At 32.3% G+C, this 25,406-nt stretch overlaps 1 protein-coding gene across 9 annotated transcripts in view; it reads right to left on the bottom strand.

The window, feature by feature from the left end:
- Nucleotides 1-25,406, bottom strand: part of PRKACB (protein kinase cAMP-activated catalytic subunit beta) — a 143,116-nt gene that overhangs the window by 42,480 nt on the left and 75,230 nt on the right. For 3 of the 9 annotated variants that reach the window (XM_067726710.1, XM_067726706.1, XM_067726712.1), the window contains exons 2-3: nucleotides 6,245-6,306; nucleotides 4,061-4,189 (exon numbers count right to left, since the gene is read on the bottom strand). In XM_067726710.1, coding sequence (XP_067582811.1) covers nucleotides 4,061-4,189; nucleotides 6,245-6,306 — 191 coding nt within the window. Of the gene's footprint in view, nucleotides 1-4,060; nucleotides 4,190-6,244; nucleotides 6,307-10,558; nucleotides 10,583-12,261; nucleotides 12,286-20,180; nucleotides 20,514-20,774; nucleotides 20,917-25,406 lie in introns of those variants that run through there. The other 6 variants (XM_067726708.1, XM_067726709.1, XM_067726707.1 and 3 more) reach the window with 6 other exon arrangements.

Genomic DNA, 25,406 nt, shown 5'->3' with positions numbered 1-25,406 from the left:
TGCACCCCTATGTTCACTGCAGTGTTATTTACTATAGCCAAGATATGGAAGCAACCTAAGTGTCCATTAACAGATGGATTGATAAGAAGATGGAATATAAAACGGAATATACTCAGCAATAAAAAAAGAAGGAAATCTTGCCATTTGTGACAACATAGATGGACTTAGAGGTATGAGGGTATTATGCTGAGTAAAATAAGTCAGACAGACAAAGAAATACACCATATGATTTCTCTTATATGTAGAATCTAAAAAAACAAGTGAACAAACATAACAAAACAGAAACAGACTCATAGATACAGAGAACTCAGAGGGGAGGAGGTGTGGGGTGATGAATGATATAGGTAAGGGAGATTAAGAGATACGAACTTTAAGAGTTTACAGGATAAATTAAGAGTTACAAAATAAATGAATCACAGGTTAAAATACAGTATAGGAAATATAGTCAATAATATTATGATAACTTTGTATTGTGACAGATAGTAACTAGACTGTCATGGTGATCATTTTGTAATGTATAGAAATATCAAATCATTATGTTGTACACCTGTAACTAATATAATATTGTAAGTCTATTATGCTTCAAACAAACAAGCAAGCAAGCAAATTGGAGACATTTTGTTGTTGTGCTAGCAATACAAGTATGCTGGTCACTTACCCTCCCTAAGATCCAATTACCTCATCTAGATAATTAGGGTAAGGACTAGTTGATCTCTAAGAGCTCCATGCTCAGATTGTACAAATCAGAAGTGTAGAGTTCAATGATGAGTTGAAGCTTGGATTAGAGTACACGGGAAGAGGGTACAGAACAAGAAAACAGGAAGAGTGGATAGTCCAGCGATTGAGATTAGCAATCTTTAAAGAGCAGACAGAAGGAAAAAATAGAACAAAACAGGAAAAGGCACATGAAAAAGAAGAGCCCAGAGAGGAAATACTATAATTAGGAGCATGGGGTTCCAGAAGTCCAGGGACAAGACAGTTTCAAGGGAGTATCACTACAGTCCTGGCTCTAAAAAAGTCACATAAGATGAGCAAAAAGAGTCCACTGGACTTGGTGATTAAGTCACTGGATTGGTGATCCATGGTAGTGCCATTTCAGTAGAGTAGCAAGAAGCAGGAGATAAACAAGGAGGCAGCTAAATTGTTGTGGGTTGAAGAATTAAAAGGAAGTGAGTTAGCGGTGAGTGATTAAACTATTTTTTCAAGAAGCATGGTTAGAAAAGATAAAGTGAAAGAGGGCAGTAGACAAAGATGCACAAATGTGTGTATGGGTGAATTTAATTTTAGAGAGACTTAATCCATTACTACTTTTCATATTAGGGGTTAGTTTTGGTTTTTGTTTTAAAATAGAGGTTGGGCTTCCCTGGTGGCGCAGTGGTTGAGAGTCCGCCTGCCGATGCAGAGGACACAGGTTCGTGCCCCAGTTCGGGAAGATCCCACATGCCGCGGAGCGGCTGGGCCCGTGGGCCATGGCCGCTGAGCCTGCTCGTCCGGAGCCTGTGCTCCGCAACGGGAGAGGCCACAACAGTGAGAGCCCCGCGTACCGAAAAAAAAAAAAATAGAGGTTGGACTGAAACCTCAGACCAGTCTAATGCTGTGCTGTCCAATATGGTAGCCACTAGCCACAATGTGGTTATTTAACACTCAAAATGAGGCTAATTTGAATGGAGATATACTGTAAGTGTAAAATAAACATCAGATTTTGATAACTTGGTATGAAAAAGAGAATATGAAACATCTCAGTAATTTTTATATTAATTACATGTGGCAGTGATAGTATTTTAGATACCTTGGGCTAAATAAAGATCTATTAATTAAGGATAATTTTAACTATTTCTTTTTACTTTTTAAAAATGTAGCTACTAAAAAACTCAAAATGACATATGTGCCTCACATTATATTTCTATTGGATAGCACTAATTTACCCACCATCTGTAACCCTGATTACTCGTTCAGTACTGTTTCCTCCACATTTTCCTATCTGTATCCCAGCAAGCCAAAATGTCATTCTTGAGTACATAATATCTGTAAGATAACAAATCAAGATTCGCCATTTTTCTTTTACTTTCCCTTAATAGTCATTACTAGGAAAACAGAAGCTTAATATTTAAAGCGTGAATTATTCAGACACCTTGATTCATTAGATAACACTAATATATGATAAATACTTAAAATTCATTTTTTAATTAATTTATTTCTTTTAGCTATAACTGACATGTAACATTATTAGTTTGAGGTGCATAATATAATGATTTGATATTTGTTACAGTATGCAGGTTTTCAAATTTTTTCCTGCTTTAACTTACATTTTAAATTAAACAGCTCAATCATGTTAAACAACAGGGCTTCAACTGTCAATTAAATTAAGTCATAAAATAAATCACTAAATTTCTGTTACCTCAATCTAAGGATCAAGTAATTGGCCCCTGCATTTTTCCACAAGGCAGAATGTAATAGAGATGCCTGTTCTTTACATATAGAATTCAATATTTTGTTAGTAAACATATATATACCTATTATGTATAAATAATTATTGAAATCATAATGTACCCCCCTACACTCAAACTATTAATTGTATGTGTCATATAGTCACAATAAAGAGGAATGCAAATTAAACACAACAATAAAATTATCTGAAGGTGTCATTGGTAAGTTATTCTATCGCATGTGTTTAATAATCTAGCAGATAAAATTTACTCTTCAGGTAAATAACAATGAATACACCAGTATCATCTTTTTAGATTTCACATATAAGCAATATTATGTGATATTTGTCTTTCTCTGTCTGACTGCTTTACTTAGCATGATAATCCCTAGGTCCATCCATGTTGCTGCAAAAGGCATTATTTCATTTTTTTATGGCTGAGTAATATTCCATTGTGTATATATACACACATCTTCTTTATCCACTTATCTGTTGATGGACATTTAGGTTGCTTCCATGTCTTGGCTACTGTAAATTGTGCTGTTATAATCATTAGGGTGCATGTACCTTTTCGAATTATGGTTTTCTCCAGATATATGCCCAGGAGGGGGATTGCAGGATCCTGTGGTAGCTCTATTTTTGGTCTTTTAAGGAACCTCTATACTGTTCTCCATATTGGCTGTACAAATTTACATTCTTACCAGCAATGTAGGAGGGTTCCTTTTTTTCTACACCCTCTCCAGCATTTATTACTTGTAGACTTTTTGATCATGGTCATTCTGACCAGTGTGAGGTGATACTCATTGTAGTCTTGATTTGCATTGCTCTAATAATTAGCAATATTGAGCATCTTTTCATGTGCCTGTTGGTCACTGGTATGTCTTCTTTGGAGGAATGTCTATTTACATCTTCTACCCATTTTTTGATTAGGCTGTTTGTTTTCTTGATATTGAGCTGTAATAAGCTGTATATTTTGGAAATTAATCCCTTGTCAGTCGTATCATTTTCAAATATTTTCTACCACTCTGTAGTAGGTTGTCTTTTCATTTTGTTTATGGTTTCCTTTGCTATGCAAAAGCTTTTAAGTTTAATTAGATCCCATTTGTTTATTTTTGTTTTTATTTCCATTACTCTAGGAGATGGGGCCAAAAAATATTGCTGCAATTTATGTTAAAGAGTATTCTGCCTAGAGATTACCATACTAAGTGAAGTAGGCAAGACAAAGACAAATATCCTATGATATCACTTATATGTGGAATCTAAACAAATGATACAAATGAATTTATTTACAAAACAGAAATAGACTCACAGACATAGAAAGCAAATTTATGGTTACCAAAAGGAAAGGTGGGGGAGGAGGGATAAATGGGGAGTTTGGGATTAAAATATACACACCACTATATATACAATAGATAACCAACAAGAACCTGTATAGCACAAAGAACTATACTCAATATCTTGTAATAACCTATAATGGAAAAGAATCTAATAAAGAATATATATGTATATAACTGAATCACTTTGCTGTATACCTGAAGCTAACACAACATTGTAAATCAACTATATTTCAATTTAAAATTAAAAATTTTTTTTAAATTCCAAAAAAAAAAACCCCAAACCAATGCATACACTAACCTTCTGCTTATCTAAGATCTTCATTGCATAATATTGTTCAGTGGCTTTATGTTTCACCAACATGACTCTTCCAAATGAACCTGTTCCAAGGGTTTTTTTCCTTTCAAAATCTTCCAGCCCAGCATTATTCTACATATACATGAAAAAATAAACTTTAAAATTAGAAATTTTCATAAGAAGACTATGAAAACTATAATAGATTTAATGATATGCTATCAGAATAGGTAATTTATAACTATCCATTTAAAAACAATACAAAGAGACTACTGAAATTGCAGATTATTGGTTCTATTTTTCCCTTTGAATAAGAAAGGATCTAATATTTGAGAAGAGACTTACATCGCAAAACAAAGCATAATAGTAATGTGAGGAAGTAAGATCCTCAGTTGAAATATGAAAGGCCATATTCTAATATGAATTCATAGTATTGGACTTCTAATAAATTAGCTCCATATTTTAATAATTACAAACTGACCAGAAGTATGCAATCATGGAAGCCACACAGTCTTAGTGCACTTACAAATAATTATAATGAATAGATAAGCTGAGGATCAGAGTCCTTTCACTAGAGTTACCTCTGAAGAAACACTGTCTTACTTCCTTTCTATCCTTATATGAACTAGATAATAACAGCATGAGAGATACTAATGGTTTTCTCTCTCTGATGTGATAACAACCCAGTATTACCTAAAAAAGTAACAATAAGGTAAAAAGAGTTTCTCACTCCCACAAAGATAACCAAAAGTCAGAGTCCCAGAAGAATAATCACTCTCTTTCTCCTTGAAAGATGCTTTGTTACAAGCAAATATCTTTGGCTTTGACTATAGCATAGAAGCAAAGAATTGGAGGCATCAATCTATTGAATTTGTTGCTGCCACAACAAAATGAAAATTACTAGGAACAAATTATGTGCTAAGTGGCACCAAATAGTAATTGCTAACCCATTTGTTTAATAGGTTTTCATTATAAACATCTTCATGAAAATCTTGGAAAAAATATTTCCAAGGGCCATTCTGTATAGCATTAAGCTTTAGAAAAATGTGATGCAATATGGTTCTTTTATAAGTGAGGAATTTGGATTGCTACTGGAATTCACTGTAGTTGGACTTAATCTTTTGCAAATCAACCTTGCCTTTGGAGACACATCATAGCTTCTTACTGAATCATTAAGGAGGAAGCAAGTAACTCTAAGTTTTTATTTATAAAACTTGTTTTCATTCTTATTTCTAATAATTTTAAATTGCCATGAGATTCTGTATGGATACAGAAAGAAAAAGTCCTTATAATTCTGACTGAATTAATTATTTAATTTTATGGATTAATATTTAATTTTTGGTTTTATCAACAACAATGGATTGAAATGTTTAATAAAGTTCCCAACTAAATAATGAAAATAAACATCATTAATAGACAACAAAACATCTCTTTCTGCTAGTCACTGCTTTTCATACGAATATGCTATCTTCCTCATAAATTATATAGCTCATGCTCTAAATCTTGGTAATGATGGCATCTTCATAAAACGTAACATTTTATTTAAAATTAAATATTTTTTAGTGAAAAAATACTTCAAAAGGATTTTTATGCTAGGAAAAGTTTTCAAAATTTCACCTACTATTAAAGGTCATTAATTATTTATAAAAATAAATTGAAAAAGAGTTTTTGGCAAGTGTAGATGGCTCTTTTTATATATAATTTTTAGATCTTAGTTAAGATCTAAAGTACTTAAATTATATAGAACTTAACTCATCAAAACATTTATGAAAGGATCCTAGTGTACTTGGTATGTTGTCAGTAGCCAAGTATTTGTGATTAAGAATTTGAAACTGCACAATATGATCCCTAATTGTCATAATTAATAAAAATAATAAATATGCTATCGAAGGCATAAATCAAAATGACTAGAATATTAGAAAATATCAAGAGTTTGTAGCAACTTGGAATTAGTATCAAAATGTATAATCAGGTATTATATCAGAAATTAGTTCCTTCTCCAATTTAGGTATACATAAAATTATTAATAAATCAAAACATAATATTATGGCAAAATTCTCACGTTCAGCTTATATTTACTAATGCTATTTGAAAATTAAACTTTCTGAAGTAGTAAATTATTTAGGTGAGAATCATGATTTTACTTAAAGCAAGATTTTTAAATCACAGAAAATTTTAAATGTTCCTTACCGGAGCAGGATTTTCCCATTTTTTTAAAAAGTCTTCTTTGGCTTTGGCTAGAAACTCTTTCACTGAAAATATATTTAAAAAAAAAAAAAAAAAAAAAACCAAATTTTGACTTCTAAGAATATTTATACTACATACATAAATACATTACACATAAATATATTTGCTTAAAAAACACAGACTTAAGTCAACTATGGTTGCCATGAAACATGTATTCACAACCATGATTAGACTAGAGAGCTATTTAGTTTCTCTAAAGAAGAAGCAAACAGTTTCTCCAATTTCTAAGAATATCTAATACTGTTCTCTATGGAGGTCACTTTGCTAATTTCAAATTTAATAATAAAAATACTGTTCCTGAAAACATACCTGAAAGTAATGAAAAAAGTTAGAAATCAATATAGGACAAAATACTTATTGTAAATAAATAAGCCAGCAGATATTAACAGAGTAAACCTAAGAAGTAAAAAATCTGGAGAATGTGAATTTGTTGATTTGTGGAGTTTCAAAACTAACTGACTTTGACAAAGGGCTGTTTTCAGGTATAAGGATTTATATTATTAGATTTGTATCCTCTCTACTGAAGGTAAAGAGAAAGGGAAAAACTACAGACTAACACAAAGAATAGCCACAAAGACTTAAAAATAAAACAGAACAAACCACAACCAAAAAACCCAAACAGCTTAAAGCTCTCATTCTAAATTTGGAGCAAACGAAATGCCTGAATGCCTAATTTATAATATAAACTAAAGTAAAGCAATTCAAAACCAGATGTTTATATAATGATCAATAGTAGCCACATTATTTTATAGAGCTGTGGTTTGAAGTTTTAGATTTGATAAATGATGAATCATTTAAAAGGATTCCTCTTTTCATTGTCTTCCCACAAAGCTACTAACAATGATTTCTGTTTACAAAATAACTTCAGGGTTTTAGAAACAAATAGTAAAAAAAAATTCCAGAGAGATAAAATGGCATTAATAAAATGTATTATTTTTCCCATAGTTAGGTTTGAGAGAGCAAAACCTAACTACACAAGAAGTAATTATTTTAGTCTTTCTTTTTTTTGGGGGGGGGGGGAGTTCCCTTTATTCCTCTCATATCTGAATCTATAAATAAAGATGAAAGTAGGATTTAAATAGTGTTGAAATAGTAAAAGGCTAAACAAATGGCACAGTGGCATTTATTTCAGAAGTAATAATAAGAATGATGATAATGATGATAAAAAGACAAAAGTTCAATGAGGGGTTCACAAATACTTTAATAAGATCTTCTAATGATGCAGTAGTATTAAACTGAGGCATGTAAGATATATTGTAATTTCCTCCTTTACCCCCACTGAAGTACCTTTGGCAAAATACTGTTAAACAAGAAAGCTGTTGGCATTTTAAGTGCTTTGAGATTTCAAAATGGTGTTCACAGGCACCAACAGCAGACATTAGTTTTTATGTAACACTAGTGTGCATTTCTGAACATATTATTTTACTACTTTATATAAACTGTCACTTGTATTTTGCAAAATATTCCCAAAATACCTATTTTAGAAAATTTAAGAAAAATAATTTTTAAAATTAGAATCTTTCCATTATATGAAAATCTCATTCACCAAAACAATGAATCAAATAATTGCAACTACTTATGCAAATATGATCTAATTCTTCCTGGGGGTGGATTTGGGGGTGGAAAATTATTACATTTCCTTTGAGTTTAGGAAGGTTCAAGTCATCCTACTTCTAAAAAGTTAATATACTAGTTACAACTGAAGAAGAGTGGTTTTATAAGTAAGATCTCTTTTTTTTTGCATGAAACAGACATCTGCACATGCCATTGACTTGGAAACGACAGCTATAAAATAAATTAAAAACATAATTTATTGCTAAATGCAACTGTGGCTTTTAAGAAACAACTTGTGATTCCCAAAATATACCTCTGATTTCTTTTGAAAAATATTTTTAGTTATTTTCTATCTATAGAACTTGCACATCAAGTTGCAGTATAAACTCTCCAGATGCCTGCATGAGTACAGATAATTTGGAGACATGGAAGAAAATCAGGAAAAGGAAAAAATCCCTAACATCCTGTTTCAGCTTCTCCTGTCACTTTTTGCTAATTGGATCTTGAGTTAAGAAAAAACTAACTGGTCAAAGGAAGGACTGGCAGTATTTGCCAAAGATGGTAAGTTGAAGGAAAATTTCCTTTTTTCCTGCTTGGTGAATAAACTAAAGGAAAAATTTTAAGTACTACTGAATTTCATGCACTAATAGGATATTCAGGAAAATCTTTGAAATACTCTCTGTACTCATCAGTATTCTGAGTTTACTGTCAAGTAACACTGTAGAAAGTAAATAACAGTTCTCATAAAGGTCTTAGATGAAAATTATCAGAAATGGTGTGAATTAAAGATGTTAAATTTTGCAAATTATTTCAACAAATAGATTCCTTTTTAGAGTAAGGATAAGCATTAATTATAATGTCATTAAATAATTCCACAAAGAAAACTCTTCCTGCAACACTTTTTGTCACGTAAGTATACATATACACATGAAATGTCTGGTTTATATGTGTACTACTTAGATGCAAAGATGAACACAGTTAACTCTTTGTAAAAATATTGGTTAACCAAAATATATACCTTATAAATATAAACACAAAAAATAAAATATTTTATAACATGCTAGATTATGAATAACTCTAAAAAAAATAGGCAATCTAGAACCATATGTATTTGCTTTGGATTTTATTATTTTTACACAGTGGTGAATTTAACTTTCTAAATGCTTTTCTCTAGTTATTTTTAAAGTTTATATCCACTGACATAAGGTGTTGGCAACTAATTAATAAAACGAGTAGTGGGAGAAAGCCAAATTCAAACACTGCAGCACATTTAATCTGGAGTTCCCTATAAAGCATACACTTGAAGTTCTCAATTGTTTTCTTGTGTTCATATATAAGCCATATCTACATTTACACTCAATTTAAACCCTTGTGATATCCTGCAACAGCCACAGGTTTTGGAGCTCAACACATGAGTTATAATATTGGTTGTAATGCTTCTTAGTAATCATCAGTACCTATCTGAAAACACAGTGATTAGTAACACTCCTTAGGAAAAAACATCTCAACAAAGGATTTTTCTGCAAATATATTTTGTTCTGTACTGGTCAATAATGGAGCAAACTAAGTACTAAAAAAATGAGGACACACCAAAAATTACCTCAATTTCTTCCCAGAAGTATATACTTCAATTACATTTATTTTCCATATAAATTTATTTTCTCTTCAGTTTAAGAAATACCAAAGGAATCTATATGTTCACCCAGGGTTGGTTTGTAGAAATATTTACCCACATTCATGAGATGAAGAAAGAAGAAACAAAGTGATAATTTTTATGCATATCTACAAGTACATTAAAAAAAACTTAAATCTTACCACCCTCAAAATATCTTTGAATATATTTATACACACGACATTGTTAAAAATTAGAGAGTTCATTTTAAACATTAGGAAAATTTATTAAAAATTCAAGTATGGCATATCTTTATTCCATGTTATTCAGATAATTCTGAAATGTTTCACTAATTATAGTTAGTAAATTTATTTACTGGGCAATTTTTGGTTCTGTGTTGCTGCTAGATTCTAGATTGCTACTGGTTATAAAAAGGGCATGTTGTTCATTACAGTATGCCATTATGCAAAGCTTAAAGGAGGTTATCATTCATGTTTTATAAGAAGGGTTTATAAATCTATTACTATACAGATTATAACTACTCCAGATGTTGAATTCTCCAGTTTTCTTTGTAATGTGATAAATGTCACCTCTCTCTTTGACACCTCTTTTACAATAAAAGCACAATTTTATTTAACTTCTTTTAATGGATGTCAGAAAATAGAAGGGAAACAAATAGAAAACAGAACAAAATAGAATATAAACTTCCTAGGGTAAATACCCAATTAAAATATTAGCTGTTTTACTCAAGATTTACAACTATATTTTCCTTTCAAAAACCTTTCATTAACCTGGGTTATCTAATTTAAGTGGTGTGTATTAATTTGTCTTATGTTACCCTGTACAGCTCCCACTATTTCACAGTGCTATATTTGTTGTTTCTAAAATATCACACAAGAAACTGCAATATAAATAATTTCTGTGGATAAAACTCAACATAAAACTAAACCATTTCTCCCACCAACTAAAATATTTTATTAACTCAAAATATTTTATAAAAATATAACTTTAAGAGGAGCATAACAACTTGCAAACAACCAAATAAAAAGTTTTAAAAGGTAACATTTGTTTTATTAAAAGTAATTGCCTACCAGATACTTCTGAAGAGGAGCAAGCTTGTATCCGAAAAATAAATTAAACAATGATTAAATGACACTCATAAAAACAGCATATTAGCATGAAATCACTTATGCACATTTTTACAAAATATTATGTACAGACTAAAACAATGTAGAAATGATTATTTGACTGAACATATTCAAATAGAATATTTTTAAATTAAATGGTTAGGAAATAAAATCAATAATTACTGTTCAGCGCCAAAATCAATACCATTCTAATTTTCCTTAAAACAGCTAACAAAAAATTTAACTCCTCATAGCAATAGCGCTAATAATATTAAGTAGCATATACTGAAATATACATCCTATAACTACTGCAATGCCATCTCTGGACTTCTATTCTTTTTCAAAACTCTACTGTAGGAAAGACACTCTGAATTGTAATACTTCATTAAGTCCCTTCTGAGAGACAACAGTGTCTTCCAGGTATTTTTACTTCATTGGTGCTGGTTTAACAATCTTCTCAACATTTATTGAGCACTGTTCAATGGTACCAGAAACTGAGCTAGACTCTGGGAACACAACAAAGAATGAACATATCTCCACTATATAGGAGATGAGAAGCTAAAGGGGAAATAGATGAACCACTGTAATAGAATGTGACAAGGATTACAACTAAGAAATCTACAGGTGCTATTCAAGCTCAAAAGAGGAAATTCTTGGGTAGTAAGGTAAGGCATAAAAGATGATGCAGCATTTGTGCTGAATCTTGAAGGATAAACAGTTCCTCTGGCAGATGAAGTTGAGGACAAAGATAGGCTGGGATGATCTTGAATCAAATGCATAAAGGAAAGAGCATGGTTTACTCAGGAAATGTCAACAGACCTAAATAGCTTCAGCATAGGGTAAAAGTGTACAGCAGCAGTGGGAGGTGAAGTGTATGGGCAAGAAAGTGCCCAATCAGGGAGGTAGCTACTCGCCACAGCGACGCTTTTCAGTATGTGGAAAGGCCCAGGAGTAAACTGAGTTATTCACAATTGCTGTACTCCATTTCTTCTGGGAAATAGGAGGCAAGATCACTTGGCTAAAGAAAGAGGGGAGCCAGAGTAAGGAGGAAGAACAGTGGGGGTTACAGGTCTGAATATTTTAAATCTTGATGGCTATCCATTTAGGGAATAAGAGAAGGAGCTGTTCCTCTAAAATTTTCTATAAGGGAAAGAGCAAGTATTAGGTACTATAAGCAGTCGTTTCTTAATAGTATCTTTTTTTGTAATAAGTTAAAAATTTTTTTTACTGAGCAGATTATAATTCATGGTCCCCCTAATCTCATGTAATTAAATTATTTTCATCTTCATTCTTTACCTAAATAAAAGCATTATTCTATTTAGGTTATTTAGTGTATGTCAGAAAGCACAAAACAGGATGGGAACGGAGGTAAATTAGTTATGAAAATACCAAGTTCTATCAACAAATAACAATACAGTCTCTTCCAAAACCTGTAGGAAGTGTAAATCTAGTAGACTGTAATACTGTCTTCTGGCACCCCTACTTCAAACACTCACCTCTTTAGAACTCTATATGTTATTTCTAAGTATACCTCCCCACACACATACATGCTGTAGTACAAATATTTTCAGTAAATACAAAATATTCTAGTTGCTACAGAATGCCTCATAAAATGCAACTTATAGCAACAAAGCAAACAAATTATTCTGTAAAAAGTGGTTTCCTACCAGATGCTTCTGATGATTTGCGTGCTTGATCAAAAAGAATAAATTAAACAGATTAAATAACACATAAAATAACATACACACAAGAAGTTACCAACCCATACATGTTCATTAGATATTCACACACAGGAATAGAATGAAAAACACATATTCAAAAGTGTTTTATACAATGATTACAATTAATTCTTTGGATACATATATCTTTTTAACCAGTCAAAACCCTACTCTGGAAATGTATTAATGAAATATCATATTTCTATCCCTTTAATCTGAAGAGCAATTGTGTTCACTTTGCTGAAGAGACACTTTGCTTCACCATATTCAAACATGTTCGTTCAAAGCAAATTCACTGTAACCTGAAAATGACAGTGGGTATAAAAAACAACTTTAATTACTATAACTGTTATTTGTGTAGTTCAGTGGATGGGACCACATAACAGCACAAATGGGCCTACTTTTCTTTTCTAAGATATTAATTAGTCTTGCACAAAATCACACATGAATGAGTGGTTGAAAATTTAATAGGCAATAAAGGCTATTCTTATTGCAATACTGCTTACATTTACTCTTCTGTCCTCTCCTTACAATTTTTTGTTAGTTAATTCTTTATCAAGTCTTGGTTACAAGTGAACATTATAATTGACCCACTCTTTCACTACACTGTTAAAAAAATTTTAAACTTTTGGTGAGACATATATATTTAAATGATCAAATTATAGAAAGAAACACATTAACTTATTTGACTAGTATCTATATGGACAGATGGATACACTATGAATTCACACAGTGTACTCGTTCACTACAAATCACATGTACATGCTTTCTCTCCAAACTTGCTCTCTGTCTAGGGATGCTGTGGATTTTCTAGGCCATCCAAGCCATGTTTGACTGAAGATGTTCCCTAAAGGATTTTGTGATAAAACTTAAAGTAAATTTATAGTCATAAAACTAATGACCCAGGCAATTTTTGAAATGCTCTTTGAAATGTACTTTACTTCCTTAATTGTTCACTGAGGCTTTTTCTCAGAGGATATTTTATCTGGCAGAAGCATATGCTAAAGATTTTCCATTTGGTCCTGAATTCAAATGTTCTGTCTTGTTGCGGAAAGTACAGAGATAGGAGTGGATCCCTAGATGATAGGGTATGCACGTTTTCAACTTAACTAAATAGTAAGTGGCTCAATAAATGGTTGTGCTAGTTTATACTACCACTCTATCCTTGATGATCCATATCCTCAACAAAATGTTACTGTTTAATTTTTACGTTCTAATTTTTGATAATCTAATGGGTATAAAATGATATCTGCTTGTTAAATATTAAATATCTCAGTAGAATTTTATACCTTTTTTCTCTTAAAGGTCTTATTCTTTTATTAGATTTATTCCTACGTTCTTTAGAGCTTTGGTTGCTATTGTAAAAGGGAGACTTTTTAAAAAATTACCATTTGTTTGTTGCTGATGTATAGCACATAGTTGATGTTTATATACTGATATTATATGGCAGACTGGCAGACTCTCATTAATTCTAAAATAACACTAGTAGATTCTCTTGAATTTTCTATGTAGATAATCACATATCTGTGAATAATGATAATTTTTTTTACTCCAACTTTTTCTTGTCCTACCGTGTAGGTTATGACTCACAGTGTTATAGTGTACAGATAAAGACAATGAGCATTCTACTCCTGTTCCTAACTTCAAAGAACATGTTTCTAACTGCTTTTCTTTCCCATACTTTACTTGTGAAACTATTACTAGAATACATATATTTAAGAAATTAAGAATATCTCCTTTTTAATTCTTTGAAAAATTTTGTACAAGATTAAAATTTTTGTTTTTTGAACTTGACTATAAAACTGTCCAGTCCCAATTTTGCTTTCTTTTTTTTTTTTTTTTTTTTTTTTGCGGTACGCGGGCCTCTCCCGCTGCAGAGCACAGGTTCCGGACGCGCAGGCTCAGCGGCCATGGCTCACTGGCCCAGCCGCTCCGCGGCATGTGGGATCTTCCCGGACCGGGGCACGAACCCGTGACCCCTGCATTGGCAAGCAGACTCTCAACCACTGCACCACCAGGGAAGCCCATGCTAAGTTTTGAATAAACATTTTAACTATGATTAAATCTTAAATAGGTACAGTTCTAATCAGTTCTCTTAAAAGCCTTCTCCATGAACTACGCGTTGACTCTGATGAATATTTTCTATTCCACTGACTTTTGCTCATGTCTCTATTAGCTTTTTTCCTTCTTTTGATTAACCATACTGTGCTTTCTCTAACTTGTTTACTTGCATCCTTACATCACAAATGTCTTTCTCTTTTCCTAACATACACATTTAAGATTTTGGCTCTAAATCCTTTAGCTGCACCCCACAAGTTCTGATACATAATTGAATTTTAAATTTATGAGTTATTTCTTGACCTGTGTGTTATTTGAGTTTTTTTAATTTCCAAATATAACATTTGTGTTTACTTATTTAATTAGTCTTTTATTATTGATTAAACTTAATTGCTTTGTGGTCAGAGACCACAGCCTATGTATCAATTCTTTAAAGTATATCAAATATGTGTAGTCAAAAAATCAATTTTGTAAGTGTTCTATATATTTCTGTGTATTCTCCAATTACTGGGTGAGAATTCTTTATATATATCTATAAATCTTACATAGTTATAATTTTTCCTTCTAAACGGGTCAATTTTGTTTTATATATTTTGAGGCTCTGTGGGAAGTGCATACAATTTTTTTCTCTTATATTTCTTTTTTATGTGATTAATTTAAATGGTAGCCTGTATGTGACAATTCTACTCTGACATTCTTGGTAGGGTCTAATGCTGTTTTATCTGCTAAATATCTTTTGTTGTAGATTGTTTGTGTGTGTTATGTATCCATTTTGGCTTTGGACTCTGAACTCAAAGTTCAGTGGGGTTTTATCTGTGAGAAAACTGCAGGGTTTGATATGAGGATATGTTTTGTATTAGCTTCTGCCTGGCATCCGATAGATGTTACCAGCCTGGAACTGTTACTCTAAGGTATTTTATTTAAAATTATTAAACCACACAATTAATACAGATTATAACGTGAAAGCTACTGAAGAAGCAGCAGTTGATTACAAACTCTCAGGAAAAGCATCCCATACACATGCACACACAGCCCTCCCCCCTCCCCAGGAACCCAAGCCAAGAAATGTGAGCTTCCTTATTTTCCCCGTGTCAGTGGAGATGTTTTATTTTTTAGTCTATGCTTTCCCTGAGGTTATGATCCTTTGAGGATCCTGGCTTTATACACAAGTCTAAGAAATCCCAAGTTGTATGGATCAAAGAACTTTTCTGTCTCTGTGAGGCCATTTAAAACAAAAGCCATTTTGTCACCAAGGTATGAAAATTTCCTCAGGGTAGTCAAAGTATGCTCCCCCTTACAGCTCTGGTTTTTCACTTACTATTTGACTTTTTGCACACTGGGGATTTCTATTATATTCTTGTAAATTCAAGTATTCATTTAAAGGGACGCTTGTTATATTTTATTCAGTATTTCTATGTGCTGTTGTATCTTCGTTAATTTTTGGTCTAGAAGGATTTTCAAATTATCCAGTCTGCAATTTATGGATTTTTTTCTGTATAAGAAAAAAATGTGTGTTAAGTTGTAAGATGCAAGGAGAGCTGGATGTTTGTGGAATTCATTTTTTATCCTCGTAATTCAAACTTCCATCAGGATATATTTAGGTGCTGGTATTTTTGTTAATTTTTGTCAACACACAATGAGCTCTTTCAGTGTATACTTTTAGGATTTTCTTCTAAGTTTCCCTGAATCATAATTTTTTATGATTGTTTCTGTTCTATTAGTCATTATCTGTTCTGAAGGAATGTTATTCATTCAATTTGTAGAGTTCCTACTTTTATCTAACATACTTTTCACCTCATAATTTTTATCCTGTCCATTTTCCCTACATTCTGGTAGCTTTTATCAAGTTAGCTCTTTACATGTTCAATTTACCTTCCTGCAGTGATTATTTTGCTCTTTACTGCTTCTAATGCAGCTTTATACTCTACAAATGCCAGGTTCATTTTCTTATAACCTTTTCTTACATCATTATTGCTTCTTTTCTATTCCTGCCTCTCGTCCAGCTCTCCTCTCATCCTAGTCTCTTGTTTCATCTTTTTATCTTTAACGTCTTATTTTATAGAGTCCATGTTCACTTGAAATTTTTAAGAATTCCACATAGACGCTATCTATAATTTCCTATTGTAAACCCTCCTTCATAAATATTTTCGAAACATAAGTTCATTCTCTTCCTCTTGAAGGCTGTGAACTTATCCTTGAGCACGATCTCTTTTATAGGTTCCACATTGGTACTTTTCTTGTTTATTCATTCATGAACAATGAGAAGCCTTTCAAAACTTTACAAATGCTCCCCCCAAATAAGATGGATCCTCCCACCTCCTATTTGGGTATGTTAGAATCAACTTCTCAGATCTTTTAGTTGATATATATATATACATATTTATATTATCATTTAAATAATCCAAAATGGGAATGGAGCCAGGACTATAGGGTTCCTTACTACTTGTGATGCCCATCACATCAGGGAAGAGCCCTGTTATATCTGGAAGAAGAAAAGCCACTTTCTCAGTTTGATTAGACTAACAAATTTCTGGTTGTCCCACTATTAATTGTTTTAGAATGAAAGAAATCAGCAGTGTTGGATTTTCCACTCATCTCTCCCACAGTCTTTCTTAAAAGCTTCATCCATCCAAGTTAGTAAGGGTGAAATTATTTTTATTTCTTTTCCATGAAGGCAAACTACTCAAAATAAAACTGCTAAACTTTGGCATCTGATCTTCAATCTGATACATACATTTCTAGGCAAGTACCCTTCCTTAATTCCACTGATATACTGTTTTTCCAATTTTGTGTTCTTAAATTTTCAATTTAGAAAATATTGATCTAAAAAGGGGAATTACTCAAATGCTTTTGCTCAAGTCTGTAACTTTCCTGTAATTCAAAGCATAGCAAATCTTTTTCAGAGATTTGCCCTCAACTACCACAAGGCCAATCAGAGTTTTCATTTGAGATTTTGATATAATGATGCTAGTTATGTTCCGATAAGCACATGAACCAAAAAAATCAAAATACATGATTGATATTCTTCATCAGTAATGTAATAAAAGTGTTGTACTATATAAAAAATGGATAAGTTTTAATCATTCATTTATTTCACAAGAATTTATGAGTTCATTACTGTGTTTGGGGCACTAGGGTAACCACTGGAAACACAGAGATGAACACTGCACTATCCTTGACTTAAGGAGTTCAAAGGATGGTGATTGGAAACTGATATGCAAATATATAATTTCAGTATAATATAAATAATTGTTATAGTTTATATAAGTTTGCTTTGGGAGTATAGAGGAATCATCTGACTCTACAGAGTCAATAATGGAGGCACTGAAAAGCATAGCTGGTTTTCAGAATTTTTATAATAAAAGATATAAATATGGAAAGGGAGCAAGGAATAATATGTAGTATAATATGACTAGATCAGAATTTTATGAGAGTGGTGCAAATAAAGCCAGAAAGGCAGGGCACTGCTCTCATATGCCCCACTAAGGAGTTTAACCTTTATTTGAGAGGCACTAAGGAGTAACTGAAAGTTTTCACGTTGGGTTAAGAAATGGGTGTATCTGCAGTTTTAAAATGGCAGCATGGAAAATGGTCTGGAGGGATATAAAACTGGAAGTTGAGACCAGTGAAGCTGTTACTGCAAAAGGATTGAAAAGATACAGAATTCCTGATCCAAAAGCATTCTCAGTGTCAGTGATAATGGAGAAAATTGAGTGATTTTGAGACATTTCTAATGTAGAATCAATAGAAATTTATGGCTGAGTGCATGTCTGGGGAGTAAGAAACAAGTTCAGTGATTACAAGGCTTCTGTTTTAAGTTCCTGCATGGCGAGTGGGATCATTAACAAAAATCAGGATGAATGAAAAAGGAGCAGATTTGGGATGGAAAGAGAAAATTCACTTTTGCACTGAACATTCAGGTAACAACTGAAGATGTGGGACTGGATGAGATCATTCAGAGAGAATGCAGCATTAAAAGAGGGCTAAAGATAGATTCCAGAGAAAACTATTCCCCCCAAAAGCTGATATTTAATAGGCAAGGAAGGAGAAAAGAAATAGCTTTTTAACTAGGAAAGTACCACATACACATAAATATCACATGTATAGCTAAAGACTTAGATAAAAAGGTCTGGCATTTGCTCATTTTTACAAATAAAACCACACTTCATTTCAAATTTTCCACATTTTGAAATGGCTGAGGCATTTAACCACTTATGAGTAACATTAGTTGAAATTGGACAATCCTGAAAAAGTCAGAATGTTTAGTTGTCATTACTATAATTCCTACGGTTAAAAAAGGCTATAAGGGCAGACCAATATGATCAAGTATATCAAATACTATCTGAATAATCCATAGCTTTCTTGAAAGAAAAAGCAATAGAGAAGCAGTAACAATTTTCTTCAGCTAAAACCAACATATCCAATTGTAAAACCTCTAGAACACTTTCAAGGAGAAAAAACACACTGCCTGTATTCAAAGAAATCCAGTATTTTAAGTGTGATAACCAGGTATATTCAGTTTTGATATCCAAGAAATCCTAAGAAATGTTAACATGTTGCTTTTGTAGTATTAGCCCAAATTTAAAACACTCGAACAGAAAGATCTATCTAACAGAAGAATAACAGGATAATAACAATAACAAATCATTCTTAATATATTACATGCAAAATTGTTCTTTTAACGTCTAATATCATTCTATAAATAAATACCTAACAGTGTTGAAGAGGTTTATATTATACAGCAGCAGGATAAAAAATGTTTATTGGCAATAATAAGATGGTCTCCAATTATGGAAGCAAATGTTCATCTATTTGGAATTCTACCACTATACCACAAAAATCCAACTCTCTCAGGTTCTGAATTCCAATTCCAAATCTTTTAAGTATAAACTATAGACTGCTTTAAGAGAAAAACCATAACACTTTTCCTAAACATGTATCTGATTCAAAGGTTAACTTAATAAACATCCTCTTTTTTAGTTAAGCAAAAAGATGCTAATGAATTATGCTCTAAGCAAATATTTCTGCCTCTAACAACAGGATATCTATTTTTAGCTGCAGGTTTGGCTTAAAGTGAACAGCTTTTACCCTATGATAAACTGCAGTATATACTGTAGTATATTTTCTCAAAAAACAATTTTAGAAATGTTTAGAAAAAATCATATTTACAAAAACAAAAAGGAAACTATCACAAAAGTACTTGTTCTAACAAATTATTTCCCAAAAAATTATTTCTAAAAATTTTAACAAAGGCTCCAAAACCAAAATGCATATATTTATTTCATCATTAAATTCCCATTTCTCAATGAATTATAGTTAAAAGCAACAAATAAATCAATAAAATTTTGGCAACATCTTATGCAAAATTGAGTATTTTTTATATAACCAAAAAGAAGCTAACAAAAATTAATATTAGAAAGACAAAGCCAATAAAAGGAAAGTTTAATTATCTTCAGGATCAGATACTAAAATAATTCCTCCTTTACCACAGTGGGTCTTTTACTCACTAATTTATAACACAATTAATAACAATGTATTAATGAATATAATGAATACAATAAATCACACCATAAAATAGATTAGAAACTGATTACTGGTATTGACTATTAATAGTGATATTAATTATTCACAGTTGTTAATGGATTTAAAAAGCAAATTACTATAATCCCTAAATGCAAAAGCATCAAGAGAAAATGTAATCCACTGTAGTTCTGGCTTTACAACTGCCCCTCTATAAAACGTTTTTTTGCTTTTATAGTTAAATATTTTTTAAAAATACAAACCTACAGAGTCTCAGAGAGCATACTTACCACTCATGATGAAAATCAACCTTTCCAAAACATACTGCTCAAAACAACAATCCAACAGCAAAGGGAGTTATGCTAATCTCTAGAGGTATAAGAACCGATGGTGTAAACACATACATTAGAGCATGCAGCACACAGAAAATGAAAAGAGCTTTCTTTTGTTTTAAAAAGAGAAGCTCCTAGAAGCAAAGCATAACTGCTCAGTGCGAGATATCACTAGTAAACATCAGATTAATGCCAAAGATGTGTATAACTAGATTTAATTTCTTTCAAGCTAGTTATCCTAGGCTTCTTCATATACCACTAGAACAACTCAAAATGGCAGGGAGAAAATGTTCGAACCAGGATGTATAAGATGTTCTCAATTATATCAGCATGAGTTGTTACCACGGCAACATTAGAGCAGAATTATCGGTTCACTTGTAACCAAGGAGTAGCTTTTCTAAAGCTTTAATCAACCAAGACAAATAAAATGCCTTTTTATTTTAGAGCCACATGATTTAAAAATTACCACGTTTCTTAAATTTAAGCACTTATCTACCATTTTTACATCTTTCAAAGATATTTTAAAAATTGCTGTTTTCTTCAAATACTCACACAATCCCATGTTGAACCTGGCAAGGAACAAACAGCAGAATGATTGCACCTAAACGTCTTTCAATTACACCAGCTCTTACTGCTAGCTGTGGACCTCACTGATATTAAAATGCTGTGTGCTGTTGCTAGTGACTATTGGCGATGAATCTTATTGCCCAGATCGCTGATAGCTTTCATTTTTCATGAGCCAGAAAGCTATACTGCAGCACAAATGTTAACCATTTAAACATTCTGTTATTATGGAGGAGACAAAATATAATACTATATATCTTCATTTATAAAGGAGAATTGTAAAACAACTTATTTATAAACTTCCATTATATTCAGTATCACAAACAGTGTCAGATGCCACTTATGTGATTTTCAAAAGAGGGAAGTACACAAAAAAGTTACTGACAATTATTGTTGAAGTGTAAAATCCCTTACATTAAACAGGATTAAGATGACAGATTGTATAGCAAGGTAGATGGTATGGTGAACAACTGTTCTGATTCCCAGAGACCCAAAATTTGTACCAAAATGGTACAAGGGATCTATAGAATGGTTCCTTGTTAAGTGGAATGTCACCAAGTGAACATGCCATTTTAAAAGTCGCCAGGTGACACAGGACTTCTGGTGAAGAAAGAATGAGTAAGTTAGCAAATCTTCTCTCCAAGAAACAATTATGAAGTTGGACAAAATTATCAAAAACAATGACTTCATGGTTCTGGACATCTAGTAATCACAAACAACAAACTGAGAAGCATTTATTCATGAAAAATTGCTACACTTTGCATGAGAACAGTGGGAGTCTGTGGTATTCTTGCTTGGTGCTGCTCCTGTTCCCCCACAGCTCAGTCAGTGCAGTACTTCTGTCAGGGTGGGGCTCCATGACAACCAGGAGCTTTACTGCCAGAGAGGGCTGACATGATTTGGAGAGGAAGCCAAAAAACCCCATACAAGTGATACCATCTATTAAAAAAAAAAAAAGCAAACTGTAGCAAATGAACAGGGCAAGTATCCAGCTTTGCTAACCTGAAGTTGTGGCCGTAGTAGGGGTGAGCAGTAGACTGATGGTCTAGCAAAAAATTTAGTAGAGAAAATGTAAATGAGAGAGGCAGAGAGGGCCTAAATAAGCTCTCCACATACCCCAGCTTGACAAGGAAGCTATTCCGTAGGACCCAAAGGAAAGTTAAAGCTGGTACAGGCTTGAAAACTGCCTGAACATTGAATATGCTTTCCAACCCACAAAGAGCTCCATCAGCACAGACTGGCTCAGAATGTTTGAGCACAAACTCTGATTAATCACTGAATAATAACTAAGCTATGCAGGCACAGGGTAATCCTTAACAGAGAAATCAGTAGCCAGACAACATGGTGGATACAGCCCATAGATTAAAGCCATGGAAGTTATTAAAACAAAACAATATAAATAAAAACAATCCTGAGGAAAGAAAAAATAATCAGAATGCAGAGCTGCTACAAAATATTATTTTAAAAAGTCAAATTTCTGACAAAAACATTATATAATCCATAATGAGGAAAAAGGATAGAAAATGTCTCTGAATGGTCCCAGATATAGGATTTAGCAGAAAAGACTATTGGAAATATATCAAAAGAATAAAAGGAAATTGTATTTAAAGAATTCAAGGAAAATATGATGGCAATGATACAACAAAGAGAATTTCAATATAATGATAGAAAGAGAAACTTTTCAAGATATAAAAATTATAGACTTAAAAAGTACAATAACCCAAACTTTAAAACTCACTACATAAGCCCAATAGCAGATTTGAGGAGGGCAAAAGACTCAGTCAGTGAACTTGAAGATAGATCAATCGAAATCATCCGGTCTGAAGAATACAGAGAACAAAAGATAGGAAAAAAATGAACAGACCCTCAGAAGCCTGTAGGATATCAAGGGTATCAACATACATGTAATAGGAATCCTAGAAGGAGAGGAGAGAGACAAAGGGCAAAGAAAAAATATTTGAAGAAATAATGGTTGAAAATGTCCAATCTGATGAAAAATGTTAACCTGCAATCTAAGTTCAACCAATGCCAAGTATGATAAGTACAAAGAGATTCATACCTAGACACCTCATATTCAAGTTATTCAAAGACAAAGAAAAAATACTGAGAGAAGCAAGAGAAAATGACTAATCATGTACAGGGGAAAAGCAATATGATTAATGATGACTTCTTCATGAAAATAAGAGAGGTCGGAAGGCAGTGGAATAATGTACTCAAAGTGCTAAAAGAAACAAACCTTTTCACAATTCTCTATCCGGGAACACTATCCTCTAAAAACAAAGGTAAAATAAAAACATTCTCAGATAAACAACAACAGAGGATATGTGCTTCAAGCAGAAATACTTAAGGAAGTTGTTCCAGATGAAGACACTGGACAATACTCAAATTGACAGGAAGAAATAAAGAGTATAGATGATAAATATATAAGTAAAAGACTATATAAACACATTTATCTTTCTTTTTAAAATTTCTTTAAAGACCTTAAAATTGTATGAAGCAATCATTGTAACACTGCATTTCTAGGTTTATAAAAACATAAAGGTAACATGTGAAAATGATAACACAAAATTAGAGAAGAAATGGAGCTATATTGCATCAAAGTCGCTATATTTTACTAGAAAAGTAGATTGTGATAAGATAAAATGCATATTTTAACCCCTAAATCAACTATTAAGAAAATGTCTTTTTAAAATGTAATTTAAAAATCAAAGAGGAATTAAAATGGCATCCTACAAGTATCTGTTTAACACAAAAGAAGGAAGAGAGGAACAACAATACAAAAACTCTTAAGATATATAGAAAACAAACAGCACAATCGAAGATGTAAAGCCAACCATATCAATAATCACATTAAATGTGAATAAACAGATCACAAGGCAGAAATTATCAGACTGGATTAAAAAAGGTCCAACTATATGCTGTCTACAAGGGCCACACTTTAGATTTTAAGATAAAAATAGGTTGAAGGGAAAGGAGAGAAAAAGTTATACCATGTAACAGTAACCATAATACAGGTGGAATACCTATATCAATATCAGACAAAATAGACTTTAAGACAAGAAATATTAGTAAAGTCAAAAAAAGGAAATTTCATAATGATAAGAGGGCCAATACTTCTGGGAGATTTAACAATTAGAAATGTATATGCAATGAACAAAATAGTCTCCAAAATGCTAAAACAAAAATGACAGAATTGAAGGAAGAACTAAGGACTTCCCTGGTGGCACAGTGGTTAAGAATACGCCTGCCAATGCAGGGGACATGGTTCGATACCTGGTCTGGGAAGATCCCACATGCCGTGGAGTAACTAAGCCCGCGTACCACAACTACTGAGCCTGTGCTCTAGAGCCTGCGTGCCACAACTACCAAAGCCCTAGAGCACCTAGAGCCCGTACTCTGCAACAAGAGAAGCCACTGCAATGAGAAGCCCACACACTGCAACGAAGAGTAGTCCCCACTCGCCACAACTAGAGAAAGCCCACACGCAGCAATTAAGACCCAACACAGCCAAAAATAAATTAATTAATTTAAAAAAATTTTCTTAAAGAAAGAACTAAATAATTCAGAAATTATAGTTGAAAATTTCAATATTCTTCTCAATAATTCATGGAAAAAAGAAAATCAATAGGTTACAGAAAACTTGAATATAATATCATTAAAATGACATTTATAAAACACAGCATCTAACATCAGCAGAATACACATTCTTTTCAAGTACACATGGAAATTCTCCATATTAAAAATATGCTAAGCAATATAACAAATCTCAAATTAATTTGAAAGGATAGAAAATTCATTCAAAAAATGAACTCTTATCATAGGAGAATTAAAGTAGGAATCGACAACAGAGAGAAATTTTGGAAATCCTAATATCTGGATTTAGATCACAAAGAAATCCCAAAGGAAATTAGAAAATATTTTGAACTGAATGGAAAAAACCCCACAAGAAATCAACATTTATGGGATATAGATAAAGCATAGCTTAGAGGGAAATTCAAAACTTTAAACACATGTATTAGAAAAAAAGAAAGGTCTCAAATCAATAATTTAAGTTTCCACCTTAAGAAACTTAGAAAGAAGAGCAAATTAAACCAAAGCCAAAAAGGTCACAGCAGAATTCAATGAAATGGAAGATAAAAACAATAGAGAAAATGAAGACACCAAAAGTCTTACTGATAAACCTTTAGCTAGACTGACCAAAATTAACACAAAATAAAACAGAGAAGACACTAATTACCAAAATCAGGAATGAAAAAATGGTATAACCACTGATGCTAGAGAAATTAAAAGGATTAAAAGAGAATACTATGAACAACTTTACGTAAATGATATAACTTAGATGAAATGGACAAGTTCATAGAAAGACACAAATTACCAAAACTAACTCAAGAAGAAATAAAAAATCTGAAAAGACTTACAAACAAACAAAAATATTAAGCCAGTAATTAAAATTTTTCCCACAAAGAGAAGCTCAGGTCCACATGGCTTCACTGGGGAATTCTATGAAACATTAAAAGATATAATACCAATCTGACACAAACTTTTCTAGAATATAAAGAAGGATGTAATACTTCCCAACTTATTCTATGAGGCCTGATGACAAAACTGACAAAGATCAAA

The sequence above is a fragment of the Pseudorca crassidens genome, chromosome 2 (assembly GCF_039906515.1).
Source record: "Pseudorca crassidens isolate mPseCra1 chromosome 2, mPseCra1.hap1, whole genome shotgun sequence".
Taxonomy (NCBI): domain Eukaryota; kingdom Metazoa; phylum Chordata; class Mammalia; order Artiodactyla; family Delphinidae; genus Pseudorca; species Pseudorca crassidens.
The sequence above is the reverse complement of the archived record's forward strand: the minus strand, read 5'-3'. Positions and strand labels throughout refer to the sequence as shown.